Below are 23861 nucleotides of genomic sequence, written 5' to 3'. Positions count from 1 at the left end.
AGACACAGGTGTGGGGACAGAGCTTCTCCTGGGCCACTCACCTCCCTTCCCTGGGAGGTGAATGGCTCACACATGCAGGAGCACCAGCCCCTTCAGCAACTGAGCTGAAGCCAAGACTTTGAGTTTTCCTGCACACTACCTCCTTCCAGCTGGTCTGGACTTCCCAGGACCACAGATGCCCCCAGGATTTCAGTGGGGTCAGTCCTGTCTGCTGGCTTCTGCCTCAGGCACTGCCATGGCAGGAGGAAAAAGATTGCACCTCCAAGGGTCCATGTGATGACAGATGACATGGACTCCTCTTGTGGGGAAGAGAGAAGACCTTTATTGTACTAAAGCATGCCTTTATATACCTTCACACAGGGCATTGTTTTGCATTACAAGCATTCAGTAACTTTCCAACAGCCACACACGTATTTTACACTGTTCCCACAAAAGACACTGTTCCCACAAAAGATCATATTCCCACCACCTCGCAATCTCATGTTTCTCTTTGGATAAATGCCAGCACATTCCACTACCTTCTCCTGCATCCCCCTGATCGTCTTCTGTTCATTATTCCCACGGCTTGTGCCCCACCAGCTGCAGCATATCGTGCACTTCTCTATCGGCCACAGGCCCTTCACTGAGTCTGTCTGCTACAATTCCCCCTTCTGTATTAACAACCATCACTGCTTTTATGGTGCGATCAATCATTCTTTGAACACACTGAATACACAAGGAATACAAACAAGTATGCCTACGACAGTCATCAATGTGAAAACCCCAAGGACTCTTTAACCACAGACCCAATCCCGAAAACCATGTCCAATCAGGCAGCCAGTTGTCATCTGATTGTAGGTCTTTCACAAGGTTGTTTAGTTTTTGAACATTACTATGGATCGATTTTGAATGATCTGACAAGTTCATACAACACATTCCTTCGAATTCCTCACAGCCATGGCCTTGGGCTAATAATAAAAAATCTATGGCTGCATGTTTTGCAATGTTGCATGCCATACAGAATCTACATCCATTAGTAAGCTAGATATTGCTTGAGAGGTAGCATTAGTTTGTTTCACAAGCCAACACCCCAATCTATTCAAGCTTCCTAATGCTTTGGCAGCTGCAACACCAGAAGCAACCAGTGAAGCAAACACTCTTTTTTCTATGCTCCAAAAATCTATGTTAGGTTCACAGTTTGTGTTAAAAGCATGGGAGACGCTTCTAGGTCTTCTATGGTTGTCGTGGTTTAAACCCAGCCACACAGCTTAGAGATATTTAAGATCATGGAAGTATTGGGTGTCAACAGTGCAAGTCGACCCAGTGAGCATGGTCCTCCCTTTATATGTGAGGGAATTCCTGCCCATGCTCAATCACCACAAATAAAGAAAACACCAGTTGGTAATTTTAAGGGGGCATTAGTAGAGACAGAAGCTTTTATACTCCTATAATTGCACCAAAGAGTTGCATTGCAAAAGACTGGCAAGCTTGCATTAACAATTTGGCTGTGTGACTGATTCTTACCACTGTAATTGAAATATTTACAATAATCCATTTTCACAGAGCCTAGCAAGTCAATTTCCTGTGGCTCTATTGGCAATTGTGGTAAAAATGGAGTATTGTGTGCAGTTCTGGTGTCCTCAACATAAAAAGGACATGGAACTGTTGGAACAAGTCCAGAGGAGGCCGCGAGGATGATCAGGGGACTGGAGCACCTCCCGTATGAACACAGGCTGTTCAGCCTGGAGAAGAGAAGGCTGCGTGGAGACCTCATAGCAGCCTTCCAGTACCTGAAGGGGGCCTATAGGGATGCTGGGGAGGGACTCTTCATCAGGGACTGTAGTGGTAGGACAAGGGGTAACAGGTTAAAACTTAAACAGGGGTAATTTAGATTGGATATAAGGAGGAAGTTCTTTCCTGGGAGGGTGGTGAGGCACTGGAATGGGTTGCCCAGGGAGGTTGTGAATGGTCCATCCCTGGCAGTGTTCAAGGCCAGGTTGGACGTAGCCTTGGGTGAGATGGTTTAGTGTGAGGTGTTCCTGCCCGTGGCAGGAGGGTTGGAACTAGATGATCTTGAGGTCCTTTCCAACCCTAACTACTCTACTCTATTCTATTCTATTCTAAATGCAAACCCCACGTATTCCAATAGTTGGCTGAATTTGTGCTCTTAGCATACCGTGCGATCACTTGATTAATCCCGCTTCTAGCTGTGGTGAACCAAAGATCATCTTCTAATGGAACCCCTACAAGACAGGTGGAAAAAGGATTTCCAGGTGTGGCTAAGGATAAACATATAGCTTCCTGTCCCGTCTGGTTGGCTAAAGTCATCCATATGTTTGTCTTCAGTTGGGGCGGCACCCAAAATCCATTACCCCTGTTCGGCATGTTTAGGAGGGCAACCCAGAACAATATATAAATTAACATTCCCATAGGTAGCTATTACTTGAGCTTGTAAAAGACAGTGAATACAGGCACCAAAGTCTGTCTGATTCTTGTCTTGTTCACGACTCTTCTTGTTCCAGGAAGGATCGAACACCACGAGCAGGAATCCAGCAAGGTCCTCGATCTGCAGAGACACAAGCATATCTCTGACCCCAGGTAATCAGGGAGAATGGTCCTTCCCAATGCCCTGATTCTAAATTCCAAAATTGCACCTGGGCGGTACCTTTAACCGCATCTGTGGTTGGTGCTACAGAAAGGAAATGCTTAAGAATTCGAGGTGTCAGTGAATCTGCGCAGCTTAAAAAATTGAGGACATAGAGTGCTTTTGCTAAACACTCCCCAGGTGAAAGACCTCCTATTCCCCCCTTTTGTTTCTGAATTTGGTCCTTTGAGGACCTATGTGAGCGTTCCAGAATGGCTTGACCAGTAGGGGACTGAGGAATCCCTGTAATATGGCAAACACCCCAATTCTGTAAAAAGGACTGGACCGTACGGGAAATGTAAGCAGGGCCGTTATCTGTCTTGATTTGTCTGTGGAATACCAAGGTTTGCAAAAGCCAATGCAAAGTACCGTAAAACATCACTGGCCTTTTCCCCAGTATGACAGGAGGTGAATAGCACAGTAGAATAAGTATCTACTGAGACATGGACATATTTCAAATGACCAAACTCAGGGACATGGGCAACATCTGTTTGCCAGAGTTGGAGAGCCTGTAGGCCTCGGGGATTAACCCCAGCAGGCAGGGAAAAACCTATTGCCTGGCAAGCAGGACAAGTGGCCATGATGCCATGGGCCTGATCACGAGAAATAGAAAAAGAGCAAATGAGAGCTTTTGCATTTTGATGGAAAAAGGCATGGGAAATACATGCTTGTTGAAAGGTATTAGGTACCACATGAACTGGATGTGTTAGGGTGTCTGCCCGTCGATTACCTTTGACCCTGGCATAGATGTGTGAGAGTGAATATGCGTGATAAAGTAAGAGGCTCTCCTATTGTTGAGAAGTACCAGTAACCGGTGTAAAAGTGAAAACAGCAAAGGGTCGTCCACATCTTTTAAAAAGGAGCCCTCAAGGCGGGCAACTAAACCTGCAACATAAGCAGAGTCAGTAACGACATTCAATTGTTCAGGCCAATGGGAAAAGGCTCGGATGACAGCATCAAGTTCCACTAACTGTGGAGATCCTTGGACCATGAGAGCATCCGAGTCCCACTGTTTAGTATGTTCATCAAGACATGTTATGACTGATTTGCCCATCTTCCCCGATCCATCGGTGAAAACAGCCAGTGCCTGCAGAGGGATGGGTGATAAACGAGGGGGAGAATACACAACAAACTGAGTCTGCAATAGTCTATGGCTGGGGGATGGACCAATAACTGGCCCGTAAACCCTTCTAAAGCAATTTGAAGATCCACAGAAAACTGTAAGAGATGTTGTAACAGAGCAGAAGTACATGGCAATATGATATAATCAAATTGCGAACCATGTAACATAAGAAGGTGTCTGGCCTTCATGATTAAGTGAGCAAGCAGTTTGCCAATCGTGGTTACTGTCTTATGAAATTGGTGAGGTAAAAAGACCCATTCAATAATCATTAAAGGATCAATTTTGTTTGGCTCCCATTGGAAAATGAGAGCATACAGTTGAAATCCAGGATTTAGAATTATGAGATGAAATGGAAAAGTGGGCTCATAACGAGCTGCTTGCCAGGCTTGTAATGCAGTCTCCACGGTGGCTAGAGCTTGCTCAGGTCCCTCAGTCAAGTGTCGCGGCAATTTAGGGTCTCCTTTTAATAACTGGAACAAAGGTCTTAAGACCTAATTATCAACACCCAAAAGAGTGCGCACCCAGTTTATACTTCCCAGCAATTGTTGCAGGTCATGCAACGTGGAAACCTTCATTACCAATTTGAGAGGTTGAGGAGTGATCGACTGCGCAGTAATGCGCCATCCCAAATAATTCCAAGGTGGCTTTGTTTGTATCTTGTCTGGGGCTATTTGGAGGCCAGCAGCCTGTACCGATTGTTGAACTACCAACATGGCTTTCTGAAGTTTCTGCTAGGTGTCACAGGTGATGAGAATATCATCCATATAACGATAGATGATAGCCTCAGGCACCTTACGTAGAGCCAGAGACAAGGCTCAGGCAACAAACCATTGACAAATGGTAGGGCTGTTTTTCATACCTTGAGGCAACACCACTCAATGATGTCTTTGCATGGGCTGTTGGTTCAAGGCAGGTACAGAAAAAGCAAACCGAGGAGCATCATCAGGGTGTAAAGGAATGGTGAAAAAACAATCCTTCAGATCTATGATATTAAGATGCCACACCACAGGAATCATGGTTGGGGAGGGTAAACCAGGCTGTAGGGCCCCCATATCTTGTATCACATTATTAATTTGACGTAAATCATGAAGCAATCGCCATTTGCCACTTTTCTTTTTTATCACAAAAACTGGGCTATTCCAAGGGCTAGTGGATGGCACAATATGACCTGCAGCTAATTGCTCATCCACTAGCATATGTAAGTGGCGCAACTTTTCCTGTGAAAGGGACCACTGATCCACCCAAACAGGGTTATCAGTTTTCCACTGCAACTGCAGAGGGGGTTGTGCCTCAGCAGCCCCTACGACAAATTTGACCCAATCCGTAGGCCCCACTGATTTAAGCAATCCCTACCCCATAAAGTGATGGGAGTTTGGAACACAAATGGTCGCATGCTCACAATGCAATTCTCAGGCCCATTAATAGTCACAACCTGGGCGCTCTGTAAGGGAGCGGAGCGCCCATCAGTCGTGCTGCGATGTTTTGTAGGGGCCAACCCCATGGCCAACGGCTTGTAGAAATGACCATAACATTGGCACCTGTATCAAGTAAGCCAATTTGAATAGTTGGTGATCCGGAATTTGTAAGGTGCATGTTATCATCAGTCGATCGGACGATAAAGTCCACGTCCAAAGTACTAGGGGGTCACCTGTGGAGCCCAAACCATCTTGCCCTCAAATTTTCATCGCAGACCTAGAAGGAGAAGCTTGAAAAAAACACAAGCTGAGCAATGCGCAACCCCTGGGTAACTTGACAAGGGGGGGTGGGAGTCCAAGCCATTATTTGGATTTCCCCTTTATAGTCCGAGTCAATAACTCCAGGCAAAACAAAAAGACCTTGCAGAGTGGTTGACAACTGGCCAAGCAACAAGGCACTTCGTCCACACCCTAGAGGACCCCAGAGCCCTGTTGGAATTAGGTGGACTTGAGTATCCATTATTGAGACGGTGGTGGAGGCAGCCACATCCACTCCGGCACTTCCTTGTGTTCGGCGATATAGGCTGGAAACGCCTGAGCTCAGGGGTTCAGAACTCCTTGTGTCATGGCGCAGTTCTGAAACACACTCTTCCGGCCATTTCCCTGCAAGGGTTTGCCATCCTTGTCACACTGTGATCAGCACTGATTTGCATACTGTCGTCCCTTCTTGCACCAGGGGCAAATTCCTGGAACGAATGGCTTATTCAGCTTGATTGGGCACTGCTTGCGAAGATGACCGTTTTGTCCGCAGCGGAAACACTGCTGGGTGTTAAGGTTCATAGCTGCAAAGGCAGCTGCCATCTCCGCATATTTACGTTTAAGAGAGCCTACCTTATTGCAGGCTTCTATCATATCCGTTATTGTGGGATTTTTTAGTGGTATCAACACTTGTTTGCAATCATCATTAGCATTGTTGATCGCTAATTGTTTCAAAAGTAGTTCACGGGTGTCCTTGTCCTGAACTTGCTTGCACAGACTATCCTGTAGTCTATCTATAAATTGCATGTATGGCTCTGCAGCTTCTTGCTTAATATCTGTAAAAGCTTTTGTAGGTTTACCCACAGCTGGTAAAATCGTAAAAGCCTGCAAAGAGGTGGAACTTAGTCCTTGCAAAACCTCTTGCGGGAGCATAACTTGGCTGTGGAGATTTGCCCAAGCACCCTCTCCTAAAAGCATTTCCATCGTCACCTGATGAAAGATATGACCATCAGGTAACTGCATATAGTGAAGGTGTAATTCTTCAAGATATTTTTTCCAAGTTCCATGCCAAAACAAATATTGCAAAGGGGTTAGTAGCGCATCGGCTAGCACCATACAGTCATACGGAGTAAGAATCTGGCTGCGATGGAATGCTTTCAGCATCTGTTGAGTATAGGGAGCTTGTAAACCGTAACTGTCAATAGCCTGATGCAGATCCTTGATGTCCTTATATTCTAGCATCCGGTATGCCGCTGACTGCCCTGGCTGATAAATGGCCGGAAAGGCAAGTTTGGATACCAGGTCAACATCCCCCTCTTTTTGGGCTGTAGCGTGAATGCGACTCCAAGTCACCAGGGGCTCTAGAAAGTGGTGGCAACTTTATCATTTTCTGTAGCACAGTCCCACAGATTAACGCCAATTTTATCCCAAATCTCCAGGGTATAAATATTAGTAGTATTAATAGATGGATTGGCTTTTGATGCCCAGAAGATATGTTTCAATTCTTCCTCATCAACTTTTTTCGCATACTTCTTAAGAATAATAGCAAAGACTTCTAAAACATGTCTTTTTGCTCTTTGGTTAAAGCAGTCCCCATAGTTCTCAGGCACTTACCCCCGTCCTGCGAGAGGCATCCCGTGTGGTTTGAATTCGCTTCCTTTCAGCATGTAGTTTGGCTGAGCCACGCCATTGGATTGACAACTAGTCGCTTTTCGCGCCTCACACGGTGGGCACCATTTGTGGCGTATCACGACATGGACTCAAGTTGATGAGGAGAGTCAAATCCAACTTTATTACAATCAAGCCCTTTTTAGCCCTTTGTTCGGTTTCCCAACCTGCATGAGCAGCCACGTTCAATCTCATTGACCCAGTAAAAATCCCCAGGTAAATAGTCCAATAACAATGCTGAGCACACGTTGTTCACACAGCAGTTTTAACTTGTTGCTTCAGACCTTCCCACGACCCCCACATCCACTGGCCTCCAACTGAGATGCCTTGTTACAACAACATCCTGGCTTATCCCCCCAAGGCTTGCTTGTTTACCTTTCCTGTCTTTCAACATTCCAACTTATCCACCCAAGGCTTGTTAAGTATTAAGGCCTTGTTCCCAGACTGTTTTTCATGCAAATTTTATCACCTTCACTCCTCACAACACTGACACTTGTTGTTTTTCTGCTACTGTAGAAGCCAGTCAGAGAAACTCTCTAAGACTCAATTTGGAGTTTTAGAAAGCAGCATTCTTTATTGCAGCACTGGGCACGCATGCAAATTGTGTCACAAAAGTGAGCACGCCTGATACTTGCTGGCAACGGCTATATATTTAGCACGCTCATACATATTCCTAGCTTTTTCTAGGAACTAATTATATTTGGATACTAATTATGCATGTGCTTTCTTGCTGAGCGGGAGCCTTCAGTGGCCATCTATAGTCTTCCTCACTGTGTTTACTGCATGACCTCAGTGCTTGCCCACGCTTGCAAGGTCCTAGTGCCAAGTTATCAGCTGGTAAGTCCTTGCTTCTGTTCTGTTCCAGTCTCACACAATGGTGGGCACTGCTCTGTTATCTTTAAGGCTACCATCCTTGGTCTTATTTACTGTCTTCCTAGTTGTTATCAGTCCCATGATGTTCCTTTCCCCATCAGCTGAACATTACCTTCTCTCTACGTGTTACTAAGTTAGAACAGTTTGGTCTAATCTACTATGTTAAAGGCACACACACTATTGTTAGTTTAAGATTGAAGGTTACACTTCGACCATCAGCAATCCCACAACAGAAGGATCCTCTGAGAGACCAGGCAAGGTAGACAGCTGCTCAATTTCCTCCATCTCCAAGGCAGCTACACCAAAAGCCCATCAAAGCCCTTTGGGGTCTTTGAAGTACCCTCTCCTGAGGTAGTCTATGCCAAGGGTCATGGAGCCTCTGGACCAGTCATAGCGGGGTGCTTTTGCCACTCCTTCCCAGTCAGGCTGATTTCAGCCTCCAGTACAGTCAACTCTTTGGATCCTCCTGTCACTTCAGAAATACAAATGAGTTCCACCCCTTGATAGATTGATGGCATCAGGGTACACTGTGCACCGGTATCTACTAGAGACTTATACTCCTGTGGGACTGATGTGCCAGGCCATCTGATCCACACAGTCCAGTAAACCCAATTATCCCTCTCCTCCACCTGGCTGGAGGCAGGGCCCCTCTAATGGCAATCATAAGATTCTGCATTAAATTCTTGTACAAAGGGATTAGAATTTCTTATCACCAAAGTTGAAGTAAAATCAGCAATTCCACTCCATCTGGGAATCAGCTCACCAAAGACCAGAGGAGCAACTTTCTTGGGAAGATCATCCTTGACTGCTGTCTTCAATTCACACACCTGTTCCTCCAGGACTGAGGTAGGTTTTTCATCCCGCTTTCTCATGTCTTCTCCATGATCCCACAGGTAAAACCATAGGGCGGCCCATGGCATGTACCTCCTATACCTTCTCTCTCAGGCAATATGATGTCTTCTTTTAATATATGAGACGCGGGTCTATACACGTGAGATCATCTCTCAATTGTTTGAACTCTTGGGTCAGGAGTTTTTCCACAGGTGAAATGATGGAAGGGGTGAGATTGTCTTCGAACTCTCAGAGTTGACAACTCACTTCATCCATTGCTGGTGGTGCTGCCACACTCCAGGTTATTGATGCCAATGTGTGGACATATGATGATGGCTCACTCCATGTAAATTTCTGCCACACGGGTCATGCACATTCAACTTCATCTGGATCTATGGATGCATTCCCGGCATCTGGCCTATGACAGATCATCTCTAGAATGGCTGATTCTCTCAGGTACTGGATGCCTCTCTCTATCATGGTCCAGTTGGCTGAGTGACACATAAGATCGTCCTTGTAGGGATACATTTCCTTCACAGCTGCCAAGAGCCACCTCCAAAGGCTGAGGGACTGTTCCTCTTTTGCAATCGCTTTATCAATTCCCCCTTCCCTAGCAAGTGATCCCAGCTCCTTGGCTTCCCTACCTCCTAGTTTGTGACTGTCAGCCTCAGCATCAGATCAACCAGGTGATGATGTGCTCCCCTGGAAGACGGCTGAAATATTTTCATATATTCCACAGCTCAGTTGAGGTCCAGAATCAAGAAGGATCTCTTCTTCCTCATCATCATCATCCAATTCCTGTATTAATAACTCTTGTGCAGATGCCGTCCCCTGTAGTACGTGCATTGGGTCTTCATCTTTACTCACTGCACAAGTTGCTCTTTGTAACTCTTGTTTGCTTTTCCCCTTGCTTATAGAGGCTACTGATATTTAGCATGGATTGGAACTTTTGTTCAGCTTCAGTGGCTATCAATGTGGTTGGAGTGGCTGCACTGTCTGTCCCTGGGGTTGGAGTCACTGCAGTGTCTGTTGAGGGGGTTGGTTTAGCTCCTGTGGTTGGGGGTTGAGTAGCTGTGTTGTCTATTGCTTTGCCATCACGTTCAGAGATATCTTTTTCCAGAGATGCTACGTAGGCGTAGGCCAAGCCCCAGCATGTTGCCATTGTCTTTCTCTGGTATTGTCAGGACGACAGTACACCTCATTTAAGTGTTACCCATCAAGTATATCCAGGTTCCTGAGCAAAAGCAATCCCATGACTGGGTTTGCCTTTACCTGAAGCAGGAATAACCCAGACTGTCTTCCCCAGCAAATTCTTTATGTTCACCACAGAAACATTATCCCCTTCTGCAGTACATAAAAGTTCTGATTGGGCCGGGCCAGCCCTGTTAGCAGATCCCCTAGTGTTGACCAACCAGGTGGCTTTTGGTAAATGTGTATCCCAATGTTTGAAAGTCCCACCACCCATTGCTCTCAGTGTAGCTTTTAACAGCCCATTGTACCATTCGATTTTCCCAGAGGCTGGTGCATGATAGGGGATGTCATACAGTCAGTCTGCCAGGCCTGCCCATATTTGTACTTCAGCCATCATCCTCCATACCAGAGAGGCTTTAACTGCTTGGCTTGCTTAATTGCAGTACATTTCACATTTGTGAATAACCTGGGCAATAGTGTGCATTGTTAAGTCCACCCCTCAGTCACAAGCCCTTGATCTATATGTTGCCTCTCTGCCTCGATGGCCTGAGGTGTCATGGGCCCACGAGGCAAAAAATAATTCACCCTTATGTTCCTAATCTAAATCTATCTGAGCCACTTCAATCTTAGCAGCTTGATCCACCTGCTGGTTGTTCTGATATTCCTTAGCAGCCCCACTCTTGGGTATATGGCTACACTAAGGGGAAATCCTGCCTGACCAATTTGATGGCCGTCTATGATGGGGCTATGGAACTGATGGGACAGGGGTAGAGCAGTTGACGTCATCTACCTGGACTTGTGCAAAGTGTTCAACACTGCCCCACACAATATCCTTGTCTCTAAATTGGAGAGAAATCAGTTTGATAGATGGACCACTCGGTGGATAAAGAACTGGCTGGATGGCCACGCACAAACAGTTGTGATCAATGGCTCAATGTCCGGCTGGAGACCAGTAACGAGTGGTGTCCCTCAGGGATCGGTGTTGGGACCAGTCTTGTTCAACATCTTTGTTGGTGACATGGACAGTGGGATTAAGTGTGCCCTCAGCAAGTTTGCTGATGACACCAAGCTGTGTGGTTTGGTTGATAGGCTGGAGGGAAGGGTTGCCATCTAGAGGGACCTGGACACACTTGTGAGGTGGACTGATGCCAACCTTATGAAGTTTAACCATGCCAAGTGCAAGGTCCTACACCTGGGTCGGAGCAATCCCAGGCAGAGCTACAGGTTGGGCAAAGAAGAGATTCAGAGCAGCCCTGTGGAGAAGGACTTGGGGGTGTTGGTCGATGGGAAAATGAACATGAGCTGGCTTCAGTGTGCGCTCGCAGCCCAGAAAGCCAACTATATCCTGGGCTGCATCAAAAAGAAGCATGACCAGTAGGTTGAAGGAGGTGATCCTGCCCCTCTACTCTGCTCTCATGGGACCTCACTTGGAGTACAGTGATAAGACAAGGGGTAATGTGTTCAAACTTAAACAGGGGAAATTTAGATTAGATATAAGGAAGAAGTTATTTACTGTGAGGGTGGTGAGGCACTGGAATGGGTTGCCCAAAGAAGTTGTTAATGCTCCATCCCTGGCAGTGTTCAAGGTCAGGCTGGACAGAGCCTTGGGTGACATGGTTTACTGTGAGGTGCCCCTGCCCATGGCAGGGAGGTTAGAACTAGATGATCTTAAGTTCCTTTCCAACACCAACTCTTCTATGGTTCTATATTCAACACCAGGTTCTGCACCCAGGCCACCACTTATGAGTAACTTAAGACTTTCTAGAAGATACAATTTTACGATTACACTTAAAATCAATGAGAGCAAACAATTATAAATAATTTTCACCACTTCCCAAGTTTCCTTTAATAGTCTTTGTACACAAGTCATGCCCTGCCCTTTCCAACCTCTTATCCCACCCCAAGAGCACCACAGTTCCTTGTGGCTACTTTTGGAGAATGGCAGCACAGGACTCTTACTGGAATACAAAATACCAGTTCAGCCTCTGGTATGGGTTAGCTGGAAACAGATGGCAGTGCAGGCAGTTTTGGTCCCTAGAGAGCTCACTAATCGAGTCACACTAAGTCAATGCTTTGCTGTAGGTAGAACAGCAGCTCACTACCTCTGTATCCTGTCTGGGACTGCAGGAGACAGGAGTACATGCCACAGGATCATGATGACAGCTGATCTCTGTATGTCTAACAGGACACTTGCAACCTGTAAAACCCCAGTCTTTAAGCACTATTTTGGATGTCACCACCTTCCAGGCGACAGCTGCCGCCGAGGTATGGCAGTGCGGCAGAGGCCACACCGACACTACCACTGTCACATCTAAAGGACATCCCTCCAGTGCCACTACTTCAGGAAAATCTGGTGTCGTGGTTTAAACCCAGCCACACAGCTCGTCCACTCACTCCCCCACCTTTCTCCATCTTTCTTTCCTTCCCCCGACCTCCCCGCTCCCAGAGGGATGGGGAGGAGAATCTTGAGAATGTAACTCCCACGGGTTGAGATAAGAACAGTCCAGTAACTAAGGTATAACACAAATCACTTCTGCTACCACCAATGATAATAATGATAAGAGAAAATAACAAGGGAAGAGAATACGATACAACCTGCTGAAATGAGTCCAACCCTCAGAAGAGAGCCTGTGCCCTTCTGGGTAACTCCCAGTTACCTCCCTGGGCATGACGTGCTGTGGTATGGAATACCTCTTTGGCTAGCTTGGGTCAGGTGTCCTGTCTCTGCTTCCTCCCGGCCTCCCCTCGTCTCTGGCAGAGCATGAGACTCACGAAGTCCTTGGTCAGAGTAAACATTACTTAGCAACAACTAAAAACATCGGTGTTATCAGCTCTGTTCCCAGGCTGAAAGTCAAAACACAGCATTGCACCAGCTACTAAGAAGGAGAAAAACTGACTGCTACTGCTAAACCCAGGACAGTGGTTTAAGCCCAGCTGGCAACCCAGAACCATGCAGCCGCTTGCTCACTACCCCGCCCTCCTCCCCCCCACTCCCAGAGGGATGGGAAGGAGAACTGAAAGAACGTAACTCCCACGGGTTGAGATAAGAACAGTCCAATAACTAAAGTATAATACAAAACTACTACAAATACCACCAATAATACTAATAAGGGAAATAACAAGGGAAAAGAATACAATTACTCACCACCTACTGACTGACACCCAGCCAGACCCGAGCAGCAATCTAGCCTTTCTGGCTAACTGCCCCCAGTTTATATACTGGGCATGACATGCTGTGGTATGGAATATCTCTTTGGCTAGTTTGGGTCAAGTGTCCTGTCTCTGCTTCCTCCTGGCTTCCTCTCCTCCCTGGCAGAGCATGAGACTCACAATGTCCTTGGTCAGAGTAAACATTACTTAGCAACAGCTTAAAACATTGGTGTTATCAGCATTGTTCCCAGGCTGAAAGTCAAAAACACAGCACTGCACCAGCTACTAAGGAGAAAAATAACTGCTACTGCTGAACCCAGGACAGTATCCACCCCTTAATCCATACCATTCATGTCATGCTCAGGTCCCACATTTTTCAATATACCATCACTCTTGTTTCATATATATATATACACACACACACAAAGAGAGATATCATTCTTTAGGGCATGGACCAATCCCTATAAAGCTGCTGAGTTCATCCGGTCCGTGATATTGGGCTCCATCTCTTGTAACAGTCTTTCAGAGCAGGAGAGAGTGTGCAGTGTTGGACTGTTGCCTGCTGATGGCATCGCAGAACTTGTCTGGTCACTCCTGAGCTCGTCTGGTTTTGTCAAAGTTCATTCTTTGTTGGAAAGTCAGAGGGAAGTCAGGGCCAGTTGCTGGTGACCTGAAAACATCTAGTTGGTGGGCTATAAAAGTGCAACATAGCAGGCAACAGCATACAGTTGAGTTCATTGGCTGTTTTCCCCTAAAATCAAATCCCCTTGAGGTACACATAGGCTGCCACCGCCCTCAAATGGCTGGGGCCACGCCTGAGCCACGCCCCTTCTCTCTCCATGACCAATGTGAGCCATACTTTCTTAGGGGTGGGTGGTGAATAGGAAACTGGCAAGTAGAGCATGGTCTTGTTACAGGCTTGGGTGGTTGGCAGCAGCATGGCAGTGAGTGGCTCATTATGAATTCCCTGGACAAGGCTGAGTGTGGTGATACAAAACGGTTTTGGAGCTGATGCTCTGGTGTGCTGGCCTCTTCCCTCCTCACGTCTGGGTAGCCTAAGCATGCTGCCTCATTTTCCACTGTGAATTTTACTTCTGTGCAAAGAGGGGCGAAGCTGCCGTGGGAGGCTTCGGCTGTTTTTGCTCTTTCTGTACTGCACTTCTAGGGCTGGTGCTTCTTCTTGGCAAATACTGTCAAATCCTGACCTTGTTGAACAGAAGGGAAAATCCAACATAAGCTTCAGGTGAAAAAGCTAAGATTTTTTTTTATTTAAAGAAATTAAGAGAATGCACTTGAAATGCTGCCTGGCATTTAACAGCAATTTCAATGGAAAGACCATAGGAGAATGATGGCAATAAGAAGAAAGATCTATTTAAAGGAGAAAAAAAAAATCTAGTGTTTGCTGTGGGGTTTTTTACATATGTGTGTGTATATATCAAGGCACTAAAAGTTTCTACAAAACAAAAGTCATCAAAGCTGTGCTGCCACAAATAATCCCTTGAACAGCTAGCAAAGGGTGAATTTTTTTATTATGATTATATAGATAATAGAACTTAAAGGTTTACTGATAGAATCATAGAGTCATAGAATAGTTAGGGGTGGAAAGGACCTTAAGATCATCTAGTTCCAACCCCCCTGCCATGGGCAGGGACACCTCACACTAAAGCATGCTACCCAAGGCTTTGTCCAACCTGGCCTTGAACACCGCCACGGATGGAGCATTCACAACCTCCCTGGGCAAGCCATTCCAGTGCCTCACCACCCTAACAGGAAAGAATTTCTTCCTTATATCCAATCTAAACTTCCCCTGTTTAAGTTTTAACCTGTTACCCCTTGTCCTGTCACTACAGTCCCTGACGAAGAGTCCCTCCCCAGCATCCCTGGGGACGTACACTCTGTATGTTCAGATTCATGAAGCCTGATTTTCATTTTCCTTGGTATCTGATTTTTATAGAGCATGTCTTATGTACATGTTTAGTGAGAAATTACAAACTGAATGTGAATGTTTAACTTACAAGTTTATTTTAGCTGGATTTGCTGCATCTATGACTCAAAATGAACAGCTTAAAGATTAACTTACCATTTTACACTGCAGCTAAAGATAAGGACATTGGACCAGATAACACTCTACCTTCCCAGAGTGTGTACTCAAAACTTAAATAAAGTAGCTAAACCAATACAGATTTCCAGAAGGTTAGTGACTGACTCAAGCAACTGAAAAATTACAACAAAAGACTGTCAAAGTTGAACACAGTTGAGTTCAGCAGTTCAGTTCCTGACCAGATCTGTAAAGTAAGTATTAGAAAAATAGCATTACAGTAATTTCCAGATTGTCACCTGGCATGCTGTGTCACTGTTTGGTTCCTCTCTAGCCTCCAGAAAATGGAAGGGCATACAAGATGAGAATTCTTCCTCAGTGTAACAACAGCACACAAAATGCATTTAAGCTCTGAAGAGCAGCTACTGACGAGAAAAATTGGCATATTCTTGCTCTCTATCATTTTCAAGAACAGCAAAGAAAGAGGGTCATAGCAGTTTTAACTGGCAATAATTGAAAAGTTAACTTCAGTTTTCTACTACATTGTACGTGCTTCCTCTCAGTCACATTACAGCTAAATCCAGTGGCCAGCTGTCACTTGTGGCAGGGCTTGTAATTTGTTTCCCCCTCTTAAACAGATTACAGCTACTAAAACCAGTTTCAGTAGCTTAAAGAAAGACTTTTTTCTCAAGCCCCCAGTCATATATATATATATATATATAAAACAAACATTTTAATACAAAAGACCTAGCTTTTACAGATCAAGTCTGTCCTACAAACAGAGTATCTCTGGATGCACTAAGTTCTTGTGCCCTGTTCAAAGTGTTAGTGGTAACAAAGAAAGATCCCCTGGTAACAAACCCATTCTCCTCATTACACTAGTTAAGTCTGAAGCACACAAACTTGTTTAGGAAATAGCGGCCTCTTCTTCAGGCTGAAGCAGTCAGCTATTGTGGTGAAATCCCCTACTATAAGACTTTGGCAGGGTGTATCAGAGCGAGCACTGGTTTCTACCCACACTGTTTCCTATACTATCACCTGTCAAACTGGAAGCCCACTAACTCCTGCTCTTGATTAGGATCTACAACACTGTTTCACTGGGTTAGAGGAGAGTTATACAACACCTGTGAGATATGCTAAAGTCTCTTACAGAGTCCCCTTGGAAAGGTTGTTTTATTCAAAGAAAAAACTACCAGATACATGTTGTACCGACTATCATAGCTGTACAAAGGCAGCTATCACTGAGTGAAGAGTGCTCCTTCCATATGATGTCACTAACACGCTGACTGCCAATATAAACCACCTTGAAAATGTGAGTGCATTTTACACACAAAACCACACACCACATACCTATAGTTTAGAAAGAATTTGTATTCTGTGATATTCTGTCAATTTCTAAAAAATACATTGAAAAAAAAACAGGTGAAGAAGATCTAAAATGAACAGTGGTTTTAAGTCACTCATGTCAAAACACTCTTTTACTGTGGCAGGATCAAAGAGCATTCCTTATACTAAAGATTCTGCTGTCTGAATTTGGTTTACTATTCCAGCTAACAAGTCCTTATTTTCAGTTATTGTTATCTACAGATAGATGACTACAGCTATACATCTCCATTCTGGAAATGTTAGTAGAGGGGTACAATTAAACCAGATGCAATTACACTAAAATTCCAAATGTGTGTCCATAAAACCATCTTGAGTTGTAAAAGCATCTTCTTTGGCTTCTCTTTAATCCAACCTTTATTGAAATAAAGCATAGCTCTGCACAGAAGAAACTTGTTTCGACTGAATGAAGTACTAGTAAAAACCCATCTTCAGTGGAAAGAGGCATTTCAGATTTTAAGCTCAATACACAGATCTACAGACTTGTTTGTTCCTGTACAGAAAACCTGGTTCCTTTAAATTTGTAAGATGTCAATTTAGTTTAACTGCCCATTAAAAATAGCATGGTCTACAAAACATGGCATTGCTGGCATTCAGCCTTAATATCCAGGACCACAGGTCTTTGGACTAGTAAGCCCTGCTACTAGCAAAGTGATGACTTTCAGTAGATTTGTTTTGGGTTTTTTTAAAACAATACATTACAAGCATGCATGCCTGGTATGTTCTCATTAATTTTAGTAAATAAATATTCATGAGACTAAATGTTGCCATACCTTATGACCTCTCTTTGACTACAGTAGATCTATCTTGTCTTTGTTCCTATGTGTGACAGAAAATGTTGACCTGTATTATTCTAGGAAGAAAGATCATCTCTCTCATTTGACCAGAAATCCTTTTGTTGTTGTTTTGGTTTGTGCTTTTTTTAATATGGAAAAACAAACAGTATTTTCATTATTCAATACTTCGCAAAGCAAACAGACACAAAAAGTTGCTTTCATATATTAAAAAACAGAACAGTATCCTACTCACATCTGCATTAGGCCAGAGCTCTTTTATAACGTTTTCTATCCTGTTCACCACTTCCATCCGCATTCTCTCTTCTTCAGGTCTGGGAGACATATAAAAGTCAACGACTTCTTCATGCGCTCGCAGCCCAGAAAGCTAACCGTATCCTGGGCTGCATCAAAAGGAGTGTGACCAGCAGGTCGAAGGAGGTGATCCTGCCCCTCTACTCTGCTCTTATGAGACCTCACCTGGAGTATTGTGTGCAGTTCTGGTGTCCTCAACATAAAAAGGACATGGAACTGCTGGAACAAGTCCGGAGGAGGGCCACGAGGATGATCAGGGGACTGGAGCACCTCCCGTATGAAGACAGGCTGAGGAAGTTGGGGCTGTTCAGCCTGGAGAAGAGAAGGCTGCGTGGAGACCTAATAGCAGCTTTCCAGTACCTGAAGGGGGCCTACAGGGATGCTGGGGAGGGACTCTTTGTCAGGGACTGTAGTGACAGGACAAGGGGCAATGGGTTAAAACTTAAACAGGGGAAGTTTAGATTGGATATAAGGAGGAAATTCTTTCCTGTTAGGGTGGTGAGACACTGGAATCGGTTGCCCAGGGAGGTTGTGAGTGCTCCATCCCTGGCAATGTTCAAGGCCAGGTTGGATGAAGCCTTGTGTTGGATGGTTTAGTGAGAGGTGTCCCTGTCCATGGCAGGGGGGTTGGAACTAGATGATCTTGAGGTCCTTTCCAACCCTAACTATTCTATGATTCTATGATTCTATGACTAAGAAAGAGGGAAGAAAAAACAAACAAAAAAACCCCACCAGAAAGTCATGGAAAAAAAACCCCACAAGAGACTGAAACAGCAATTACTCTAATCAAACATGCTTTTTGAGCTCCTAGTTACCTATCTAATTATGGGGCAGTTCAAGAGTAGCATGCAATTAAAAAAGAAAACAGGTTCACAACACTTGGTAATGTTTAATTTCCTGTTAGCTTCTTGTGCCATAGGTCAATATTGCACTGCACTTGCTAAAAGTGTGGAAGCAAATCTAAATCCAAGCACCTTCAATTCACATTGAAAATCACAATGTATTTTACTGCCAGTGTAACAGAGAAATGGTTCAGTCTTCAAGTCTGAATGCAGCTGTAAGCTCTGAGTACAAGCTTTGCAAAAATTGAAACAGGAGGTTTTCAGCCAACACTTCCTAGTCAGCCCTTGGCACCAGCAAGGGAGTTTCAGGCGTCAGTCTGTGTTCAGTAAAAAGCTTTTAAAAAGTTGATAGCAATTGTGCCAGTACTAGAGCTAAAAAAAAAAAATTGCTTCTTTTACTGCTTAAAGACACAAACTATGCACTCTCCCCCCATAACAAGAAAATAAGTAGTACACGTACAGCAGTGGTGGCTCAGAAAAGTGATTGACAAGACAGTAAACCCATATATTTGACAGTTTCCCATATTACATGTCAGTCAATAAGTTGTGCTTAGAGTACCTATGATTAGAGCTGAAACAAAAATGCCTTCATACAGTGCCACAAATTTCTGTGCTTCCATAATATCATAAACACATCATCTTGACTAACAATGTATTTAGAAAAACAGACAAAACCCACAGAGTAACTAATCTGTTTCCTGCCTTACAGTAATAGCTATTTTTTAAAAATGTATTGTTTCCAGTTACCAAGTACAACTGCATCTCCTCTTAAAGTTCTGAGGGATCATCAGAAGAGAGCAACTTATTAAGAGCAGATGAGATGGGGAATCTAATACTTCCCCACTGCATACACACTTCAATAAATCAAATGTTGATAACTGGAAGTTGAATATAGGTGGCAACAAAACATTAAAATATCTGAAAGTTGTATTTAACAGTGTCAGCATAGGGACAGAACTCAAACCATCTGCATTATGTTCTTCAATACTGCAGTGTTACGAACAACGCAAGCTTCTTTCAGAGACAAAGAAATAAGATATTTACGTTACTTTCCGCTGAGCATTTATGGGAATTTTCCCCACACGTGGTTAGGGGAATAGTCATAAGAGCCTAGCAACTGGTGGTGGCCATCACCACAGCTCCCTATAGCTAACACATACAGAAAAACTAAGAGTTCCTCCAAAGGGTAATCCAGACAGATACCCAATTCAGACAGCTTTATCAACCTTTGGAGAAGCTTCTCCTCCTCTGACACCTACAGAAGGAGCCTTACAAACACTTAAACTAAAAACTAAAACAAACCACACACACACCACCCCCACCCCCCACCTCCCCCCCCGAAGATCACCTGCAAAAATGCAAGGTGTCATCTCCCATCTCCCTCCTTACGGCCACACTAGCACCATGCCCTGTTCACACACATCACCTCAGGTACCCCAAGGATGTTCTGAACATAGCTGCAATATTAATACCGGTGAATGCTCTTTTCAGCATTTATTTTGACACTGTTAGGAAATTTCTCACCTCCTCCTACAGCTGCTTTCTTGTTTTTCCCCTGGAAGCTTACAACCTGGGGTTAATGTGCACATTCCAAACTACTACTGCCATCCCTTACAGGGGCACTGACTCCTCTGCCTTTGGCTTTTCAGCCATCTCCTGTTCTTCTATTCTTCACTGCTATTCAATTTGTTGGCACTTAAACCTTCTTACAGCTATCCTCCCCTTGCAAGAGCTGAATGAAGAAGTATGTGACAAAGCACAAGCTGAGTACTCCAACAGCCACGTTCCCTCTCTGTCCCCACTGCCAATCACACACACCGAATTGCTAATTTAGTCCCCATGTGCTTGACCATTAAGGTAGCATTCAAAAACAGGAGCAACAAGGAAAACAGGTAAAAAAACAAACTCTAGAAAACTCAAATTAATTTTCAACTGCAATTTGGTGAACCAGCTTACGGGAAGACCTTGGCTTCCTATCATGTGTAGCAAACTCTTCACTTGATTTGTGGGCTACATCATGGTGATCTGATCAAGCCCCGTTTCTGCATCTGCTCCTCCGGCCTAGCTGGAACAGACTGGTAACATCCACAAGGCACAAGCTTTACCCCAGAGCAACGTTTTAGTAACATAAGACTGAGTGCACACATGCACTGTGTGCCATGTGGAGTGGCACCACATTGTGTGAGGGCACTTAACAGCACAAAATGTGCTGGGATAATATGGAGGGGACTGTCCCTGAGGAGAAATTCATGTATGGCACAGCACAAATCCATACTGCCCATTGTTAGTAGGACCAGCTGCTCCTGGGCTTCTGGTTTCCAGGAGTTAATTGTTCCCCTGTCCCATAGGGGAACTTTGAAAGAACAAGGCAATCAGCAATGAGGTCCCCAAAGTGCACAAAGGGCCAAGCCATACAGACACTGCAGTTCTCAGGGCACTTCTCTTTATTAGCTCTACTGACACTCTTAATCGAGATAATTACATCAATTGGTGCATTCTTTAGAAGCACACAAAATGGTTATGTGTTGTCAGAACCAGATGTATTTCTTTTTCTAAACATAAATAACATGTGTCTGCATCTTTTTAAATGGGATCCTTCTTATTCTCAGTCATATGTAAAGCCTTATGGCAAAACAAAAAGTTAAGCAGCATGGAAAACCACAGAAACTCACATTACACATGCACTGAGCATTACTAAACAATGCAGATGTAGAAAAAATGAACTTTGCACTTTTTCAATTACAGAAAAAAGGCTTAAAGACTATTAGGAAAAGTTCCCATCAGCACACCAGCTGGAAATACTAGACATATCTGTGTTTCATCTGCTGCTAGAACCGCCTGTGCTGCACAGACCACAGCATGCAGAAAGCAGGCAGAAGCTGTGAAGACTCAACACTGCACCTGGAACTGTATCTCCCTGACCAATAATGGCTACTGACAAGAAATAAGGGAATGATTAATTAAAGCCAAGACAAACAGAAGTAGCCACATGCAGAGTCCAGAGCAGTACAACAGTACTTAGAGGCGTGACTCCAATTAACATGAAGTTAACTCCAGCTGTACTGAAAATTAAAACTTGAGGATATTCACTGTCTTAGTCTATTATAGTTGCTGTTAAAAGAAAATAAAATAAATTGTTTGGATTAATGGAGTCTGTTTACAAAAGCCTCTAGTGGAATTTTATACCTTTAGCCAAAATGAAGATCAAAGACACTGAGGAATTATTTTCGGCATCATAACAGTCTTTTATTATTTAATGCCATTACATTAATAAGTTATTTTAGATAAAAGTCCTTAAAAGGAGACTTGATTTTAGAAAGAAAATTACACTGTAATAAACCAAATTTCACTATGGAGAGATATTTTATTTGTCTTTATAGTGTATATACTGAATGGCATATAGTATATACTGAACATAGTGCATATACTATATAGTAGTATACTGAAGCATACCAACACTCAAGACCTATTTAGGATGCATGGAGATAGTTCTCTGCAATACGTAAGAGCATTAGTTTACTGTTTTTATTACAGGAAATAGCAATACAAGTGGGTCTTTGCTTTGTACTTCAGGAAATTTTAACACGAGGAAAAGAAAAATTAGTCTCTTACACTTTTTGAGTATGTTTTAAAACAAAGTACTAACTGCATTACACCCTGTTTTCAAGCCTAGATGATTCCATCAGAATTTCACAAACAGGATTATACAGAGGCCACTAAAGTTAGTAGATTACAGTGTCTGTTATGTTTACCTGACAGAGATAGTGATGCCTCATTACAAAATAAATTATGGCTGCAAAAGCTGTAATCAGAACTTCCTACCATAACATCACCAAATAGCACCATGAGGAAGATAGGTCTGCCACAACTTGTGGGCTCTAAATGTGCAATTTAGGATTCTCAAATGAGTTTACCCAATTGTTATTCTGGATGACACAAAACTGGGAGGAGTGGCTGACACACCAGAGGACTGTGCTGCCATTCAGCGAGACCTGGACAGGCTGGAGAGTTGGGCGGGGAGAAACTTGATGAAATTTAACAAGGGCAAGTGTAGAGTCTTGCATCTGGGGAAGAACAACCCCATGTACCAGTACAGGTTGGGGGTTGACCTGCTGGAAAGTAGTGAAGGGGAAAGGGACCTGGGGGTCCTGGTGGATAGGAGGATGACCATGAGCCAGCAATGTGCTCTTGTGGCCAAGAAGGCAAATGGCATCTTAGGGTGCATTAGAAAGGGAGTGGTTAGTAGGTCAAGAGAGGTTCTCCTCCCCCTCTACTCAGCCTTGGTGAGGCCGCATCTGGAATATTGCGTCCAGTTCTGGGCCCCTCTGTTCAAGAAGGACAGGGAATTGCTTGAAGGAGTCCAGCGCAGAGCCACAAAGATGATTAAGGGAGTGGAACATCTCCCTTATGAGGAGAGGCTGAGGGAGCTGGGTCTCTTTAGCTTGGAGAAGAGGAGACTGAGGGGTGACCTCATCAATGTTTACAAATATGTAAAGGGTAGGTGTCAGGATGATGGAGCTAGGCTTTTTTCAGTGATATCCAGTGATAGGACAAGGGGCAATGGGTGTAAACTGGAACATAGGAAGTTCCACGTTAACATCAGGAAGAACTTCTTTACTGTAAGAGTGACAGAGCACTGGAACAGGTTGCCCAGGGGGGTTGTGGAGTCTCCTACACTGGAGATATTCAAGGCCCGCCTGGACAAGTTCCTGTGTGATGTACTGTAGGTTACCCTGCTCTTGCAGGGGGGTTGGACTAGATGATCTTTTTAGGTCCCTTCCAACCCTTGGGATTCTGTGATTCTGTGATTCTGTGAGTATGGATCTTACTGCACTTCAAGCAATCAAAAAATAATCACATACGAACAAAATGTTATTTCTGTTTTATATGCACAGAACACAGACAGATAAGTGGACAAGCACATACAATTGATCATACACTTCAGTTACCTGACACATAAAACAGCACAACTTGCTACTGCTGCAAGTCCAGAACTGGAACCAAGAGTGATACTGGGAGATACGTCGCTTTATGAAATGCAATTCAAAATGATACAAGTTTCACTCCTCTGCACTAGGATCCATGCCACAAACCTTCCCTGCCTGCCCCAAGCAGCTGAGCAGCAGAGCAGAGTCCTGCTAAGCACAGCAGCCAGCCAGAGAAAGATAATACTGACTGCTTTTGCTTAATCACAGGCTAGTAGTGAAGTGCTGCCTTTGCATGCCACTATGCAGTATTACACTAACCAAAGCAGTAAGTTTTAATTGAGAAATTTCCTGCTTTTGTCATTCTGGAACTGTGCTATGCTTCCACTCTCCTCTGGCTCTTCTTCACTCTTCATTTCACAGGAGAAATTATGCAGGCACGCATGTTCTAAT

At 44.2% G+C, this 23861-nt stretch overlaps 1 protein-coding gene across 3 annotated transcripts in view; it reads right to left on the bottom strand.

The window, feature by feature from the left end:
* Positions 1-299: 299 nt before the first annotated feature.
* LOC136004201 (terminal nucleotidyltransferase 4B-like) overlaps positions 300-23861 on the bottom strand; it is a 39388-nt gene continuing 15826 nt past the window's right edge. The window contains exons 2-3 of one of the 3 annotated variants that reach the window (XM_065660493.1): positions 17583-17661; positions 300-2545 (exon numbers count right to left, since the gene is read on the bottom strand). In XM_065660493.1, the coding sequence (XP_065516565.1) occupies positions 2348-2545; positions 17583-17661 (277 nt within the window). In that variant the 3' untranslated portion in view covers positions 300-2347. Of the gene's footprint in view, positions 2546-11800; positions 14338-17582; positions 17662-23861 lie in introns of those variants that run through there. The other 2 variants (XM_065660494.1, XR_010608276.1) reach the window with 2 other exon arrangements.

The sequence above is a fragment of the Lathamus discolor genome, chromosome W (assembly GCF_037157495.1).
Source record: "Lathamus discolor isolate bLatDis1 chromosome W, bLatDis1.hap1, whole genome shotgun sequence".
Classification (NCBI taxonomy): domain Eukaryota; kingdom Metazoa; phylum Chordata; class Aves; order Psittaciformes; family Psittacidae; genus Lathamus; species Lathamus discolor.
Note: the sequence above shows the minus strand (reverse complement) of the source record. Positions and strands in the feature narration are given on the sequence as shown.